At 40.1% G+C, this 18266-nt stretch overlaps 1 protein-coding gene across 4 annotated transcripts in view; it reads right to left on the reverse strand.

Annotated features, from left to right (window-relative positions):
- Nucleotides 1-15131, reverse strand: part of NTNG1 (netrin G1) — a 362504-nt gene extending 347373 nt beyond the window's left edge. Inside the window, exons 1-2 of one of the 4 annotated variants that reach the window (XM_043460479.1) lie at nt 14129-15131; nt 6432-7166 (exon numbers count right to left, since the gene is read on the reverse strand). In XM_043460479.1, coding sequence (XP_043316414.1) covers nt 6432-6677 — 246 coding nt within the window. In that variant the 5' untranslated portion in view covers nt 6678-7166; nt 14129-15131. The remainder of the gene's footprint in view (nt 1-6431; nt 7167-14128) is intronic. The other 3 variants (XM_043460481.1, XM_043460480.1, XM_043460482.1) reach the window with 3 other exon arrangements.
- Nucleotides 15132-18266: the final 3135 nt, after the last annotated feature.

Consider the following 18266-nt stretch of genomic DNA (forward strand, 5'->3'; position numbering starts at 1 on the left):
TTATCTCGCTTAAAGGAAAGCAGTGGTCCAGATTAAGAGTCAAGATACAGTAGACTGCAGGAAACATATGTGTATGTGGGTATATAAATAAATAAGATGAATGAATTGCTAAATGTTACAGAATAGTAGAGTAGATAGATGGGCATATATTTTAGTTACATAGTTAAAAGGTCAAGAGAATGACTTGAGCTGACATTGAAAGTGAAAGTCACTCAGTCATGTCCAACTCTTTGGGACCCTATGGTATTCTCCAGGCCAGAATACTGGGGTGGGTAGCCTTTCCCTTCTCTAGGGGATCTTCCCAACCCAGGGATCAAACCCACATCTCCCTCACTGCAGGTGGATTCTTTACCAACTTGATATAGACCTTGAAGGATGGGTGGAATAGGGATAAGAGGAGACTATTCCAAGCAAAAGGAATGTCTTCTGTTTGTCCTGGTAGAAAAACACATGAGATGAGGGACTTCTTGTGTGATGACACTAGTCACTAACATCAGAGGATCAAGATGCCAGCCTAAGACCCAGGCACAGTTCCAGAGCTAAGTAGAACAAGCCCCACCACCAAAAGTCTACAGAATATGCCTGAGAGACCTCAAAACAGTCCAGACAGACTATGGGGTTTTTTAAGGACACTAGTTCAACACTTTTAAAGTGGTATTTCTCTAGAGCAGAAATCTTGGGGGAACTGAAGGAGGTAATTCAAAATTGTCTGCTACAAGGCAGTAATTATACTGAAGTCTCATGTTTCACCTTTAAAATCTTGCATGTGTGCATTCAGTTAAATGCCTCTCTTAATCTCTGTGTACAACTGGAGTGCCAGATATATGAAATACATACATACACACACACACACACACACACACACACACGCACACACAGGTCTAATTTATTAGTCCTATGAATTTTTGCTCCTCTTCCATTCTGCCACATATAACGTGTCAATCTACCATTAACCAGGCCACTAGGCTGTGATTTAAATGCTGTGCCTTCATCTGCTGCAACTCCAGTGTCTTGCCTGGAGAACCCCAGGGACGGGGAGCCTGGTGGGGTCCCACAGAGTCGGACACGACTGAAGCGACTTAGCAGCAGCAGCAGCATCTGCTGCACCCAGCCTTTTTTCCTATCTTCTTCAGACACAGTTTAATATCAGGAACCTGGCTATCAGAAGTATTTTCCAAGTGGCCCTTTAATATGCGGCAAAATAATTCATGTTTAAACTTTGAGTGCTTGTCTTACTTCTATGCCTCTGTCCCCACATTCTGGCTACATACCCCTATATATTAATTTTGCTTAGGATTTTTTTTTTTTTTTGCTTCCTTTCGAGGGAGGGACCACATGTTATTGATTTTGATTCTCACCACCAGCACCACCATCAGGCTTTGCATGTGCTATATGCTCTGTTCACTTTATTCCACATACAGTAGCCTGGAGTTATATTTGTGCATTAGTTCAACAGAGGCAAGGGCATTTCAGCACAGAGAGAACACTGTCTGGGAACAATAAATGACATGAGGCAGGTTTTAAGTTTAGCTAGCCCCACATAATCTTTATCAGCTCCCTCTCAAGGCCTCCCACATAAACCATGCATGCTATGCCAATGCAGCCTCAACCCAAATCCAGGGTCCCTTCCAATGAGACTGCCAGTCCTAAATCACTTGGAAATGTCATTGGGTCCTGATGGAAAGTAACTGGAAATAAGGTTGTAAACACTCAGATTTAAAAACCATGTAGAGTACTTTAGACTTGATACATAGGTAATAGGGAGCTACTGCTGGCTCCTTAACAAGGGAATACTTGATACAGTGCTGTATCAGAAGACCGATCTCCATGGGACTTAACTCACTGCAAACATAAATTAAGTTTTTCTTAGAAATAAGTCTAAATAATGAACTAAACAATGAAGTGTTAATAATGAAGGAACTGAAGATTTTTAAAAATTTCATTCTGGCATAATTCAGGGATAAATCAATTCAAATGAAAGATGTCACTGTTATTAAAACTTCATTCATTTATTAAATTATGTTTCATGTGAACAGAGTGAATTTTTAAGATTATTTGATTATTATATAAGTCAATGTCATTTCCAGTTTTTGGAAAATTGATATTAATGCCTTGTCATTAAAAACATAACTAAATTTATCAAATTAATTTCTCAAAGGCCACCTGATAGCCACCAGATGGCAACCTGAGCTGATGTCAAATCAGAAATGTAAGCTATGGGTAGCCCTGAGACTATGCATCCATCACACTCACTCATCCCGCTGGGTTCCTTTAAAATAATAAAACAGAAAGGCTTTTGTACTACTTTTTAAATTCCATTTGAACATAATGAAATATGCTCTATCCACAATGCTTACAATAATTAAAATTTTTTTCTTAATAGGAGTCCATTTGGAAATAGCACAATATGGAATGATCATTAATAGACCTGCTTTGGTGCCTGAATAAATGCCTATCAAGAGCACAGGCACACATTAGTAAATTTCCTAAAGAAAATCCATTTTCATTTCAAATTCTGACATTTTATTTAGAAAAACTATACCGTTTCTTTTAATTATTTCAGTAAACATAATGAGGGTATTGCTAACTACACCTCAGAGTACTTTATTTTCTCCATTTTTTAGTAATATGAGTCTACATGTAATTAAAGGCGTGCTGCATTAATGATGCCGAAGGTCTCCAAGGGAAGCATTTAATGTCCACCTCATAATATTATGCCAAAATTACATGCACAGAAGACATTTTAATAATCTTTGTTTCCTAATTTAGTTTTGATTGGCTCTGAAATCCATAGCTGCACTCAAGGGCTCACATTTCTACCATCATCAGCACTTCTGTGTCATAAATTGTATAAACGCCTATGACTTCTTCCATCTGTAGGCTTCTTCTGAAAGCTTCTGTTTAACTTACCCAGAAAATCAGCCACAGACTGGAGATAATGGCAGATAATTTTGCCATTTTTAAGCTACTGGGGTGTTGCATGAAAATATGACAACTAAGTTTGTCTAAACACAAAGGACAAGTCACAGCTTTGTGTTGTCACTTCTGCTTTACACCCAGGTTCAGGTCATCAGATTTGCTCTTTATGCAAACTGAAACAAACTGTAGTCATTCGATGATCTCTATGTTCTGACAAAGCTTTGCTACCTGAAGCTTTTATGCAGCTGAAGGACACAATCTATACTAATGTTATCGCAGCCTAAAAAAAAAATGTTTTTAATTGCTTAACTCTCTTCTACCCTTCATATTCTTCCCCCTTAACAAAAACAGATTTTTTTTTAGCCATCAACAACTTACAAGGAATATATCAAACTAAACTAAAAAGAAAATGTATGGCCTCAATATACAACATTCATGCATATACATGTATATGTGTATGTCTATTTCTATTCCCCTATTCTACTATCATAAAACAGAAATGGCAAAATCTCCCAAAAAACTAATATTTAAAATGCTGGTGCTATTACTATACAAAAACTTAAAATTACTGGGACATTAAAGAGGTATTAAGCAGGTTGCCTAGGTTAATAAGCAAAGATCTAAATGGAATCATGTGGTCCGTTTTCTCTAAAATCTCACTCTAAAGTAAATGCAGCATTCACGGATGGTCACTGGCATATAATGATGGAGGTGATGCAAAAAGCAGCAGTACAGACTCTTAGTGCACTTCCAATGAAATTCACCTTTATATAAGATAAATTGGCTATGGGAATTATAGGGTATTTCTCTGACCAAATGTCCCCTTGGTGCTCAGAATTGCTAGTCATAGCTAATAAGGGTGTCACTAGCCGAGTAAGTGATTACTGAAACCATTCTGCAGCAAACATTTACATATCAGAGCTAAGCAGTGATTGTGCTTATATGGCAGCTTCCCTGATGTAATAGGCCGTAACGACTCTGAAGGAGCAGGTATGGAGGCATGTGTCAAGGAGGGGAGAACGTGAAAGTCATAACACAGATGACTTTATGGATTCCCATTAGACCTCGGGCTAAGGAGCACCCAAACAGGTCTGATATGACAGCATCCTGAAGCAGCTTTACAGCCTTGTGTCAGGAACCCTTATACTGAAGAATTTTATGGAAAATACAAAACTGGAGAGAGGATGTGTTGCTATATTAGGTCACTATCTTTGACTTGGTATATAATATGCATACAAGCAGTCTCAAACTTTGTATTTAAAGGGTAGATCATTAAATCTGTTATGCCAATCAAATGTATATTAAGGAGCCCAAGTAATGCGCTATAGGTAACATCTCACAAATCTCACACTCTCTCTTGAAAAACAATTCTGTTTAATGACAAGCTTAAACCCACCAAGGCTTCTGAATATTTGCATCATAGTAACATGCAGTATTTTAAAACACTGTCCTATGGAGTTTCATATAAATATGTAAAGTACATATATTACTGCACTTGAGAAAGCTGAGGGATATCCTTTTCATTTTTTCTCTTTTGGTCTCTAACATCACTTAGCCATTGAACTGCTAGGAATTGGCTTAAGAACCTTAGACCATGTAACTGTAAAGAGCAGGCATGAGAAGTTCTATAATGTGCCCTTTCCCACTCAAGATGGGAGAGAGAGGCATACTGAAGACACCAGGTAAACCCTTCAACATGACGGACAGCAGCAGCACTGAGCAAGCACCCTCTTGCCAGAGGCTGACATCAGGGAAGCTGCACGTTCAAATCACATGTTGAGCATATCATACAGAGCCTGTGCAAGTACAAACAGCTCTCTGAAAAAGGATCTCTGCTATTTTACTTAGATCTGTAAATTATTAAACAATTCCAGAAGAGGCATATTGCTAGCAATGCATGCAAGCCAATACATAGAGTGTCTTAATAATATTAAGACTTGGCCCAGAACTATCCTCTGCTAAGGACCGGAAGATTGCACCACCTGTCACCTCAACAGCCATTTCACCCCTAGATTTGCAATAAGATCTTAAATTTTACCTTTTATGAGAGATTATTAGAAACCTTATATAAAGCCAACAAATGCCTCTGCTCTCTTTTACAGATTTATTACAGTTTTCCTAATGTATTTGAATAAACTCCTCTCCTGCAAGTCTCTGGTTTCTAAAAGGCAACTTTTTTGCAAAGCTCATACCTGCTTCCCAGAGACGGTCCTCTCTTTGAAATATTTAGTCTTTCAGAGCACTTTAGTCATAGTGACACCTAATAGCCAAGCTCTTTTTCTCACTCTCCACAAAATCAGGTTTAGACTATAATTCAAACCAGTCCCCAAAGGCACTTCTGAAAAATGGCAAGCCCTTAGCTTTTAGGCGAAAAGACTCTTTAGTGCTCAAAATTGTTTCCTGTTACAAAACCTTTTCTGCAGTGCTAGGTCTAAGATGATCTTATGCTAATTTCACTCACTAGGGACTGTGAACAGATGCTACTTTGATTAATAGTTTCACTATCCTGAAAATGCCAGGCCAGGTTCAAGATAATAAAGTCAGGTAAAGATACTATTAAAATCTGCCATACCATTACATCTGTTATATAGTGAAAAATGAGATCCCAGTTCATGTATCAAATAAACCCTACATATAATAATAATAAAACAACATACACCAAATGAACATACTGTTTGAATTCTTTAGCACACTGATTTACATCATTTTAATGATCAAAGTCTTTACTTACACCTTATGGGTATATTTTCAGCAATGTCTCTAGTAAAAAATTCAACGTGTCACATAGCATTTACCTTACCACCCAGAATGCCTTTTCTATACTATGAAAACAATGAATTATCTAACTTTGCTTATCAAAAGGAGAGTATTTGAATTTGCATGCTCCATGTCATTACTTTTTTAGGAAACATTTTCAATATTCCAGCCTTTTCTCTGGAAAACCATAACCCTTACAAACAAGAGGCTGGATAAGTTGACAAGACTCTTCCAGAAAAGCTTCTCATGAGGCTTTGGCTCCTGTCTCCTAACCAAGAATTTCCAAACCACAGCAGTTTCCCGATGAGGAAAACCATGACATCTACTCAAGCCTTGAACTGTAGAACACAGGACTAGCCTTCATTTAAAGAAGCATGTGAAGAAACCTTTATGTTTTTAAAGTTGGCTTACCAATGGATTTTATTCTTAACCTATCACATGTGGTCTAATCATATTCCCAATCTCCATTCTGAAATTTAAACTTCAACTGGACTTTTTGCTTTATAATTTATATTCAGTGCATTTGTCTCAGTGAAACCTTTGGTTCGCAGGAAGTGTGTCAATCACACTGTGCAAAGTGTAATTCCAGGTGGTGCAGGCCTCCACTGAGAATGCAGCTAGCCTCTTAGCACAAATCTGCCACCTGCAGATTCTGCTCATTGCCTGAGTTGAGTTTTCACACTCACCACATTTGTATGCACATACAGCATGCCAGCACTTAACGTGAAATATGCAATTCAAAGAAGTTGTCTCACCATTGCACAGAATGTCTCAGGAGGGTCTCCACAGGTAATGTCTGGAGGATCCAGTTTCACTTTCAGATATTTTGTCATGTCTGTGGATTCCGGCTGACAGGCCATGTAATCCCAAACTTTCCCCTCTTCCGTATAAATCTGAGTCTTACACACATCATAATGCCCCCACACTAAGGGGTAGGGCTGCATCACGGAGGACACTGTAACCCAAAGGGCATGAATTGACAGGAATCTTGACAAATACATCTCTAAATTCTTGGCAATCTTCGTGGTCACTAAAGCAGCTTATCTATGTCTATACGTAGGTAGGTTTGTATATTAAAAAAAGGAAAAAAAAAAAGAAAAAGAAGATGAGACTTCAACGTAGATTCCAAAACTAAAAGTGAAAGGTTCATATATTGCACATGATCAGGTATATTGAGGACTTTGGTGGAAGCCTAGCATACTTGTGCACTAGGCATTAGCAACAACTTGCAGCTTTTTCATTGTCCTAGAACGCATCTATTAGCCTTGGGTCTAGTTTGGTTTTTTATAAAAGATGTCCAGTAGCAGATAATGATTTATCAAAATGATGGCTCTCCTATTGTACATCCAATAACCCTGGGTGCTCGACGCTCACAGTTCACAAGGGATGCTCAGGCGCACTGAGGTGTCAGTAGCTAAAGCAAAAGGACGAGTGTCTATCGCTCGGTGTCTGCTTCCCATCAATCATTCTTCTCTTCTGGCACCAACACCCTTTTAAAAACAATAAGAATAAGAGTTATTGTCCCACAATCAATGCATTACAAAATATATGATATGTTGACATTTGGGAGGTTAGATGCAATATGAAGCAGATTGGTGTAATATGGATAACCTTTACTCAGCTGCTTTGCTAGAATGAGCAAACCACAGAAATCAGTCACATTAGGAAGAATTTTGATATGAAGGATTTAACTCTTCCATAACAAAGACAGATGTTTGTGTTCCAGGTGACCTACAGGTTTTCACTTCAAAAATTATATTCCCATCTTGACAAAACTGAAAGCAAGCAGCTAGATTTAAACATTTCTTCATATATTGCAGTGCTGGAAAATCTTCCAGGGGAACAATGGGGGAAATGAGTGCTTTTATAACAATGGCAAAGAAGTGACAACTACTTCTATGCCTTTTGTCTCTTGGCAAAGAGACCCTAAAAATCTACAAATTCCTTGTACATTTCTTAGCTTTTGTTAACTGGAGTGAAAAACCAGCATTGATGGCACAAGCCCGTCCCTTTGGATTTGCTCATTATATTAGAAGAATTTAGCATCTTTTGTTTAGCTGCATTTAGTGATAAAGATAACTTGGCTCTCTGAAAAAAATATTCAAAAATAAAACCAAAGGAGCAAATTTTCCTTTCATAAGAATTTTCTATTTTCTTACATCTTTTTATAGCCACTACATCTGCATTTGCAGTTACTCTCTGTAACAGAAGAAGGGAATTTGTCCCAAAGGCAAATATAATACACTGCTTTAAAACTAAAAGCTCTGTAGTAAAACGCACAATTTAAAATGCACATATAAAAATAGCTGAGGGTGAGTTAACAGGCCATGAAGCAGAATAATATGGCACTAATTCTAAGAGAAAATAAAAATTACTGTTTAAAAGTACTTTTGGCTAACTGATAACACAGCCTACAGACTATGAGTACAAGTCATTGGTGAGTTTACCTGGCAACTTTTCTCTTTAGAGATCACTGTCTAAATCTAAACAAACAATAATATTTGGAATCCAGGTGTAAGAAGAGTGCATTTGCTTAATTAGCTGATTTATATTGTCACAGTCCCAATAAAATGTAAAAGGACAAAAAAGTCTACAATTTTAGGAAATACCATATAGACCCTTCAGTTCACACTAAGCGATTTAAATATGGAAGTTCACTGTCCTCACACAATCTTATAGAAGGAATCTACTATACTTAAATAATATACCATCTTAAAATGAACTAAGCCACAGAGACTATGAAATGCCAACAGATGGTTGAATTGTGTTTCCATAGCAAAGTAATTTATAATAACTGCTTTATGGATGCAAGTGCAATTTTCATTATATTCAATTCATAAAATGTTATCATACTGCTGCAATTTGTGATATTTTCTATTAGGAAAAGTGTTGAATATTTGAGTTCCTATGGAGCAATAATTAGCAGTTTGTCTAAACATGTATAAACTACATATTTGAATCTGCCTCTTTCTTGTAATATAAAGACCATATTGTGCTCAGTACATTGTGAAATCTTAAACCAAAAAGAAAAAAATCACAGAGAAGTAAATGTTGTGGCTACTATAGCCTTCTGCTTTTTTTCAGATTCATTACTAATTTTTAGTTGATATTTTCAGAAGCAGCTGACATTTTGACAATTAATAATCTGAAGAGGTATTAAAATAATACAAATTTGCATTTTCTAGATGCATTTTTCAACTGTGTTTACTACTTTATTACAATAAGAACAAACACTTTCATGGAGGTGGAAATGGAAGGGAGGGAAAAGTAGGCATTATAACTGAAGCAGTATAAAGTCTACTACACCAGAAATTATTAACTTAAATTCCTAGTTTCAAATACATAACAACATGCTAGTCAGCACCATATACTCTTGAAGACCTGAGATGAGCTGCTTTGAGTTTAAAATGAGTGAGCACAAAAGCCAATTTTTAATATTATTTTTAAAATAGGACCTTAAGTATATATTTGAATTCTCTGAGATTAATAACATTTTAATCAATAAATATTATTCCCCCTAATCTGCTTATTCTTCACTACTGTCTTCATCCACTTTTTTGCCTCAGTTGAATCACAAAATGAAGGATGACCCTATAAATTTATGATAAAAATTTGGTCACTAAGGAAATGTATGGGAACCTGGTACTATTTCCTGACACAAGAGCAATCCCAGTGCAACGAATTCTCATTAAAGTACACCAGAATTATAATGATGGTCATTACACAGAATTATGGACTACACCATTGATCGAATTTAGAAAACTGACAAAAGAAAAATGCAGAGGAGTGCAAGACATTTGAATATTAGGCAGTTGCAGGACTGTGCGAGAGACATTCTTGACAAGAAGCAGCCAATTATAGCTTAAATTTCTGGCACATAACCAGTTGTGATTAATAGTTTTCCATTACATTACAGACATATTATTAATGTATTAAAAATGTCAAGCTTTGGCAAGCACTAATATGGCGTGGCTCAGTCAGTCTGCAGAATTTACACTTAATGAGCTCCCATTGACACAGGGGAAGATATTGACCACAGCATATTACAGATCAGGAGCCGAGGGTCACTAAGCTGTTCTTTAACATAATTATTTGATTTCATTCCAACTTTTATGTTTGTAGCGTCACTTAGTGTGTATCCTTCACATTAGGGTATACTTTTCATTGCCATACACTTCAAAGAAAATCCTCTGACTTTAAAATCAGTAAGAAACTAATAAATCTATGAACTTCCATGCCACACACTGGGAAAGAAGCCCCTGTCAAAATCAGGAATTTTCTATTAAAGTAAATTAAGGAGTTTTCAAAGAAAATAAAATGATTTTAAAATAGAGCATGATTTACCCCTTAACCTCTATTACCTAATGGTACCAGTTCCCATCTGGCTGGGCTTTCAACCACGTTAAAATCACCAATAGCATCTTCAAAGCTAGGTCATTACAGCAAATAGCCAGGCAAACCGATTATGAGGACAGCCAATGACATATCTGGGGATTTAATATACCAAACCAATCCCTTCTTGCCCATAACTGAACTAATTGCCAAGTAACGTGGACTTTGAATTTGTCTCAAGTGTTCACCTAAATGTGAGCAGCTTCAGAAGGGCTCTGCATAGCCCCATTTCTAGTTCTTAACTTTGTGAACCCTGGGAACTCACTGTAATCACATAGTGACATCATCTCTACCTGTGCACTCAAGTATTAGGAAGTCCTCTTTGATAGAAATACCCATTAATATGCCATGAGTACTCCACAGACCTCTGACTGGTGTATAAATCTGCAAAGCCAATATGAAAATATAAAGTTATGTCATACCCATGATAGATGTTACTGATCTGGACTAAAATGAGCTATAAAATGGCTTTGCATACAAGGAACATATCTTTTCCCAGGGTTCTGTAGCTAATTCCCTTCCACCTTGTGTTAACTTTGCAGAAGTCATTTCATAGGTCTTTTCTTTCATTACAAAAGAAGCCTCCTAAATATTACATGGAAGTAATAATGATCAAAATTATAGACAATTATACTCTAAAAACAACTGCCAATTTCATCAACAAAGAGGAAAACATGGACAGTAAATCCACTAACTCTAGCTGGCTCTCAGTACCCATTTTATTATATAATCTCACGAGGAGGCGGGGGTGGTGATAGTAGGCTATTTATTCCATAAATACTCAGCTCTTCAGGGGCACCTGAAATAGACAGCTATTGACTCATTCCTCATAGACATTAAGAATTTTATAAATATGCATGTTTCTGAATGGGAAGGAACAAAAAGAACATTGACTATAATCACATTCCATTGAGTGAAAAATACAAGGAGACACAGACATACCCAAACTCCATTACATATCAAAATTAGCAGCTTCCAACATTGTCATAATGAGATTAACTAAATGGGATATTTAACATATATTAAATGCTCTCTGTATTTATTTATGTGTTGTGAAGAAAGCATATTCTAGCCTTCTTAATGGTAGACATTTGCTTCTATCCTTTTGTTAACTGTCTTTCAAGATAAAGAAATTTAACATGTACTGCAACATCATTGGCATATTTTACTCATACTTGATTGGGTATTATGAGCAACTGCCTATCAAGAGATTCTTAATAAAACCAAATAGCACACCTTAGTATTTGAAAGATCTCTGCTTTCACCAAGAGAATAATGATTAGGGAAATTAGAAGGCATGTATTTTGCAGGATGTTTGGGGATGGAATAATACATAAAATTATTTCATAAAAGTCTAGAATAAATATGCTGTTTTATTAATGTAGAACAACAAATCTTTCATTGTCTTGTAGGGAAGTTCAGAAATCCAAGGTTTCAAGTACACATTTGAGAAAATCTACACCCACCTAAAGTTTTGAAACAAAACTCTGGATTCTGAAGATAAAATTGCTTTTAAAAGTACACTAAATCTCTTACTGACCTATAATGTAATTCATACATACACATTTTTCTGTTAACATGTAATTAATTTTCTGAGTTGTACAAAATTTTCTTTCCAATTCACTTGGTGTTTTTGTAACTCTAAAACTCTCCAAATCTTTACAACAGTTAGAAAATTTATCAACTAAGTGTGTAATGGTTTAATTTTTTTGAATTAGTATTCGATCTGTTTTTTTTTTTTCCAGAATAATAACAGAGGTAAAGACAGGTAAATGCACCACTTACAAACATACAAAAGAAAACAGAAAAATATATTAGCCTCCTTCTAAAAAGCCAACCTGAAACACATACATCCAGTGAAAGTTGACAAAACAAAAATATCACTAGGAAAAACAGCTTTATGTGCATATAAAATCAACATCAACTATTTTCTTACAAAATGTTAGGGTCACCTTTTTAAATTTTCACAATAGGAAGTATCGCCAAATTAATAGCCAACTATATAGAATTTTGAATTCCCTTATGTTGGTCTGCAGCGGTGAAACAGATCTTATTTCATGGCACCCAGAAAAAAATAGTAAATATATCCCTTATGTATGTAAACTAGAACAACCTTCTGTATGAAACACTTGCATTTTTTTTCTTTGCATGCTAATCCACATGCAAAGAACCAAATTTTGTCTTAAAGAAAAACTGAAAGCTACTTATCTTCCAAAAGATTCTTGAACAGTTATTGAGCTGATTTTCCTTTGCCAAAGAGAAAGAGGGTGAGGGGAGTTTAAGGCATTCAAAGTGGCAGTTCAAAATACTTATATGAAATCTGCGATTGTTAATTCTCCAAAGGTTAGAGATGACCTCAAGGACTAGACAAATCAGAAAAATGTTGCCCCTACTGCGAAAAAGAGAATTTCTAGAAAACTTTTTTCTAACAAGCTGAACCATTAAGTATATCTGAATAAATGATTTTGTTACAAGATTTTTATATTTTCCCCCCAATTCTGTAAAATAAAACTTTTAGTATTTTCAGTCATAAAATAGGGCCTTATTTCTAGAGCAAATCTACTGCCAGATACACCATATGTTTAGTGGAATTCTGAATCTTACTCAGAATTTTCCATTCCAAAGATTGACAAACTGTTATGATAACGAGTGGTTCCATTACCATTCCCTGGGAAGAATGGGGGAGGAGGTGGAAAACAAAAGCCTCTACACTCTGGAAATCTGTACCTGATGTGAGGATGGAAACGCAATCTCCAACTTTTCGAAACAAAGTTGCTTAAAATCTCCACTAGGAATTTTCCTCCCCTCCCCTGTAAAATGACAGCCTCCTAAGTGGATTTCTGGAAAAGAAAAAGGGGGGGCGGGGGAGTCTCTAAAGTGATGTTACTAAAACAAACAGCAGAGGGCGCAGTTTCTTTTTTTATCTAAGTTTTCCTGTGTATGAATCACTTAATTGGTTATTTTGGGCCCAATAATACTCAGTATTATTTGTATTATATATAGACATCCACAGATCCATACAGGAGAGCAATTCAATGTCCCTAGCCGAATCCATCAACTGATTAATGCAATGCCAGTAAAGAATCAGAGAAAATATTCCAAACAACATTCCTATACCAAGTCTTTCTGTCAATTTTCCCTTCTCCCCAGCTGCACAACATGGGATAGTAATGCTTTAATCTCGCACCAATAAAGGAGATTAAAAGAAAGGAACTTCAAAAGCTCAGTGTGGCCACCAGCCCCACGGGGCCGTCAAGAGGGCAAGTTTTTTTTTCCCCAAGCAAGGACAACTGGCAAATAAAGAAAGAAAATAAAGAAAAAAACCCTCCAATGCTTTATGTGTGGTCAGGTGTATGTGTGAGAGAGAGACAGAGAGAGAGCGAGCGACAGACAGACAGTGGGGAGCGAGCTGTGTGTCTGTGAGTCCGTCGATGGAAGCACGGACCCCGCGCCCAAGCACGGACTACAACACACAGACTCGTCACCTGCCCCGGGCGCACACCAGCAAGACGTGTGTGGGTGTGAGGGTGCGGGCTGTGTGCGCTCAGAGGTTCTGCGCGCTGCCTCCTCAAGGCGCTCCACAAAGTTCCTCGCCCACCCGGAGCCTCCCCTCCCGCCTGTGGACGGCGCAGCGTGGGGTGGGGGTGGCGGGGAGCGGGAGTCGGGGGGAGGGAAGGAGGAAGCCCGGGGGAGAGGGGCCACGGGAAGACGCGCGGGTCGCTGCCGGAGCGGGAAGCCAGCGGCACTCACCGTGGGGCCCGTTCGCGAGGCGCCGGGCTGGAGCCCAGCCGACGGCGCGGGGCGGCGGCCGAGCCCAGCCGGGTGCGCCTCGGGCGGCGGCCGCAGCAGCGGAGCCCGGGGCGGCGCTGGGCGGGCGGCGGCGCTTACCGCCGAGCCATCTCCGAGGCGCGGGCGGAGCGGGAGAGCTGGGGGTGTGGACCCGAGCGCCGCGGCCCGGCCGCCGCACCCCGAGGTCCCGGTTGCGCCTGGCCCGTGGCACGAGAGGACCCCACGGACGCAGAACCCCGCGCCCGCCCGCCCGTCCCCGCCGCTTAATTACCTTCGCCTCGGGCCCCCCGGCGGGGGGCGGGCAGCCTCCTGCACGTCGCCCCCTCTCGGAGCCCTAGCCGAGAGGGGGAATTCCTTCCCGTTGACGTCCTCTTCCGAAATGCAAAAGATCAGTGACTTTGACAGGTAGATGAGGGGGAGGGAATAGGGGTGGGCGGAGAGGAAGGGAAGATGAGAAAGGTGCCTCTCCCTCCAAAAATATAGTGATATTAATAATGAAATCGCAGCCTTCGGGAGGTCTTGCCAGCCCAGTCCTCTGCTTGCCGGGTCTCCTCCGCGCCTCCTCGCGCCACTGCCTCTGCCACTTCTCGCCTTAAACTTTACTGAGGGTTTTTTTTTTTTTTTTTTTCCTTTTCTTTTTTTTCCCCTATTTTTTTTTTTTTTTTTTTAAGCCGCAGGACGACTTCCTGATTTCCCGGGGATCAGAACCAGCGGTCCGGTGGTTCTACCCCGCTTGGCACAGCTTTCATTTTATTTCAGACGAAGACGTTGAGCTTACTCAGAAGGGACATAAATCAGGACAATTAGCATTGGCGCCAAGAAGATCCTCTAGTACCAATTTCGTCCGGGCTTCCTTCGCGCATTCCTCCACTCAAGTCAGAAATGTCACTGCACATAGCGTTGATGGCTGCGAGACGCGACGCACCCAAAGTCCATTTGATGAAATATACATGGCCCGCGATGCTTCTGGATTGCGGTTCCCGGGCTCCCCGCCCCCGCCCGCGGCGCCTGGCCGGACCCTGCTCCCAGCCGGCAGCGAGCTCTCTGCAAACTTAGGGGCGCGTACAAATTAAAGAGTGAGCGCAAGGGCCGGAGAAGAGAAAGAAAGAAGCAAGCCGGGGGAAACTGCAGCCCTTGGAGGGGTGGCATGTACGTTTCACTTAAAAGCAGATCTTCTGCAACTGCCAGCAAGTGGAAGGATTGCAAACCTTACACTACCTCAGACCTGGGCGCTCCGAGCGGTCCTAACTCCGTCCCGCTCGCTCTAACCGCCGCTGCCGCCGCTCCAGGACCTCGGAGTACTGAGGCTCATCGACCACCCTTCACCTCCCCCACCCTTAGCTCGCCCACCCGAGCGCGGTTTCCAGTATCTCTTCACGTACCTTCCACTCATGCCCGCGCCCGTCCCATCCCTCACTCCTGGCTCTTCTCTAGAAAACCTTTCCTAAGCACACCCCTCACTCCTAGCTGTGATCTCAGTGGTGTTTTTCAACCGACAATTCCCTTGCCCAGCCGGCGGCCCCTGCAGCGCAAGCCTCGAACTTCCTTATTTAGAAATTCATTCTTCTTCGGAAAGTTGAAGAGAGAGCTGTGCTTTTCTGGCCTCATCAACACCCTGAAGAGAAAGACAAATGCCCCCGCCCCAGGCCTTCTTTCCCTCGCCAGTGGGGGCTCAGACTTACCCGGGATCTCATTCATAGCTACACACTAACGTCAAGGGGGAGGGTGGGGATCCAGACTTACTTACATAGGGAGAGACTTTAATTAAAAAGACTATTGCAACGGTGGGGGGGCGGGGAGCTCTGATCGCACAAGTCTGTGAGCATCTCAAAATCAAACAGAAACGGGCTTTTGTATGGTAAGGGGCATAAGCAGTAGGGAAAGCTGGTCAGATGAGAGGGAGTAAACCCATGATGAAGCCAGCTGGTTTGATAAGAAATATGTCTTTGTGGTACACCGATTTGGAGGATAAACACAAAAAAAGCATGTTCTGCATTTTAGTGTTTGCTTCAGATTTGGGCCAAGTTCAGAGTGCAGTGGGCCACAGAGAAGTCAAACTCAAGTTTGTTAAAGACAAAGCTAGAGGATAAGAAATGGCAGTTGTGAACACTTGGTCACTGGCTTCATGCCTCGCAATGGACGCAGGGAGCTGAGGGCAGAGAGCGGTGACAGGGCTGGTGTGGCAGAGGGTGCACAGGGGAGAAGCGTGTTGAATTGAGCCTGTAACAGATCCTTCTTGGCCCTGAGCAGCCAGAAAGGAGGCAGGAATTCCAAGCACCCTTACCCCAGACCCTCTAACACCTGAGAGGCCGTCCTGAGAGGTCAATCCTCTGTCAGCTGACTCCCTCCAGTTCAGGAATCTGTGACTTCCTTGCTTCCCTCCTTCCCACTTCCACATTCAAGCACTGACAGTGAAGAAAGGAGTTATCTGCAGGGGTAAACTCCTCAAAGGCATTCTTAGACAGTGACCCTTTGTCAACTCTCTCCCCAAGTTTCTCCAGAGTCTATATATACTGATTATAGGGAGACGCCACTCACCACCTAACCCTCCCTCATGGGCTGCCAGAGCCTCGTCCCTTCTGAGAAGCCAGTACAACCCGGGAGACAACACCCACAGCGGCTCTTCAGAGTCTCAGTGGCCTTCTGGCCTGAGCACTGACCTCACACAGCTCTCATCCTTACCTTTCCCTCCTGCCCTTTTCTCTCAAGCCAAGAAAATTCCTTCTGAGTTTCCATTCTCAGCTTTGTTTGATCATTTTAGGTGTTTCTCCAGTAAAAATAAAGAAAAGAAATCTGTCCAGAGATTAGGAGATTCTCTTCTAGGTATACCAAGATCTTTGTGATATTGGCTCCCAACCTGAAGAAAGTTCCCTTTTCAGCTGTCAAAGACTCAGAACTAACCTCCTTCCCCCTCTTCCTATACTATACCTTCCCACATTTCCAGGGTCTCTTTGACTTGGAGGAAGACATCAGTCCCAAATAAACCCAATATGTGAATGGGGGACCCTCTCCAGGTAAGTAGCTTCTCCTACTCCAAGAGTAATAGTCTTCCAGAGGTGAATTTTTCTCTCAAACATCTGCTCCGATCTTCTCAGATTCAGTAAATCACCAACTAAACAAGTCAAATAAACTCTGAGCAGGAAATTTGAATCCCCAAGGAGACTTTTCAGTATTAAAACCCTTTCTCCTCCAGATCATGATCCCTCCTCTAGTGGGGATTGGAGGGAAGGAAATTTTCTCCAAAAAAAAAAAAAAAAAAAAAGAGTTTTGGGTGGATTTGAAATACCTTCTTAAAATGAGATACTGTGAATTTACATTTTAAACCAGCTTTCCTGAACATATCTTTGCACATTTATTTACATAACTAAATAAACAGCAATCAGAAATTTACCTAGCTATTTTCTTGGCATCTTTTCTCTAGCATCCTTTGCTTCTTCCACTTGTATGTGTGTATTCATACATATATATGTTTATATACATTAAATATATATGTATTTAACTTTCTTTGAAAGAATGATTTTTTTTTTTTTTTTACTTAAACTTTCCACTCTACTTTACCTTCTGTCCCTTCAGAGGAGAATTATTTGATCTTTCAGTTCTCTGATTTCAGATCTCTGGCTGGTTTTCATGCATTCCTCATTCTTCTTCAGCTTAGATTTTCATCTATTTGTAATTCTGTTAGGTCTCTATTGTTCATTTTTCTAGGTTATTAAAACCTTCTTAAAAACCTTCTTTTTAGAGATTTAACCGGGTTGTTTAAATACTTGCAGCATCAGCATGACAAACTGGTAGTGGTAGCATAATTGCAATGTTATTGTTCATTGTTCAGTCATTCAGTTATGTCCAACTCTTTGTAACCCCATGGACTGCAGCACGCCAGGCTTCCATGTCCTTCACTATCTCCCAGAGTTTGCTCAAACTCATGTCCATTGAGTTGGTGATGCCGTCCAACCATCTCATTCTCTGTTGCCCCCTTCTCCTTCTGCCCTCCATCTTTCCCAGCATCAGGGTCTTTTCCAATGAGTCGGCTCTTCACCTCAGGTGACCAAACTATTGAAGCTTTTTGCAATGTATCTGGTCCAAAAAGACATGTGTCTTTCTATAATTACTATAAAGTACTTGACATAAAGTAGGTACAAGAGAAATGTTTCTTGCAGGGGCAAATAATTTTTTTTTCCATTCCCAGAACTCAGTAATAGTCTTCTTGGTAACAAGGATTAATTCCTGCTATATTAAACTAAAATTTAGACGTCTGAAATATCCAAATAAGGGACGAGTCCTATTTGGCCAACTGTGTACTATGTAATAGATGCTTTCTTAACTGCTGCTTGTGTCCCAGTAGAAACATCCTTCCTGGTAGTTATAAAACCTTTAGCTCTTTCTTGTCTCCACTCTGTGCTCAGGGACCT

This window comes from Cervus canadensis, chromosome 2 (assembly GCF_019320065.1).
Source record: "Cervus canadensis isolate Bull #8, Minnesota chromosome 2, ASM1932006v1, whole genome shotgun sequence".
In the NCBI taxonomy this organism is placed as follows: Eukaryota; Metazoa; Chordata; class Mammalia; order Artiodactyla; family Cervidae; genus Cervus; species Cervus canadensis.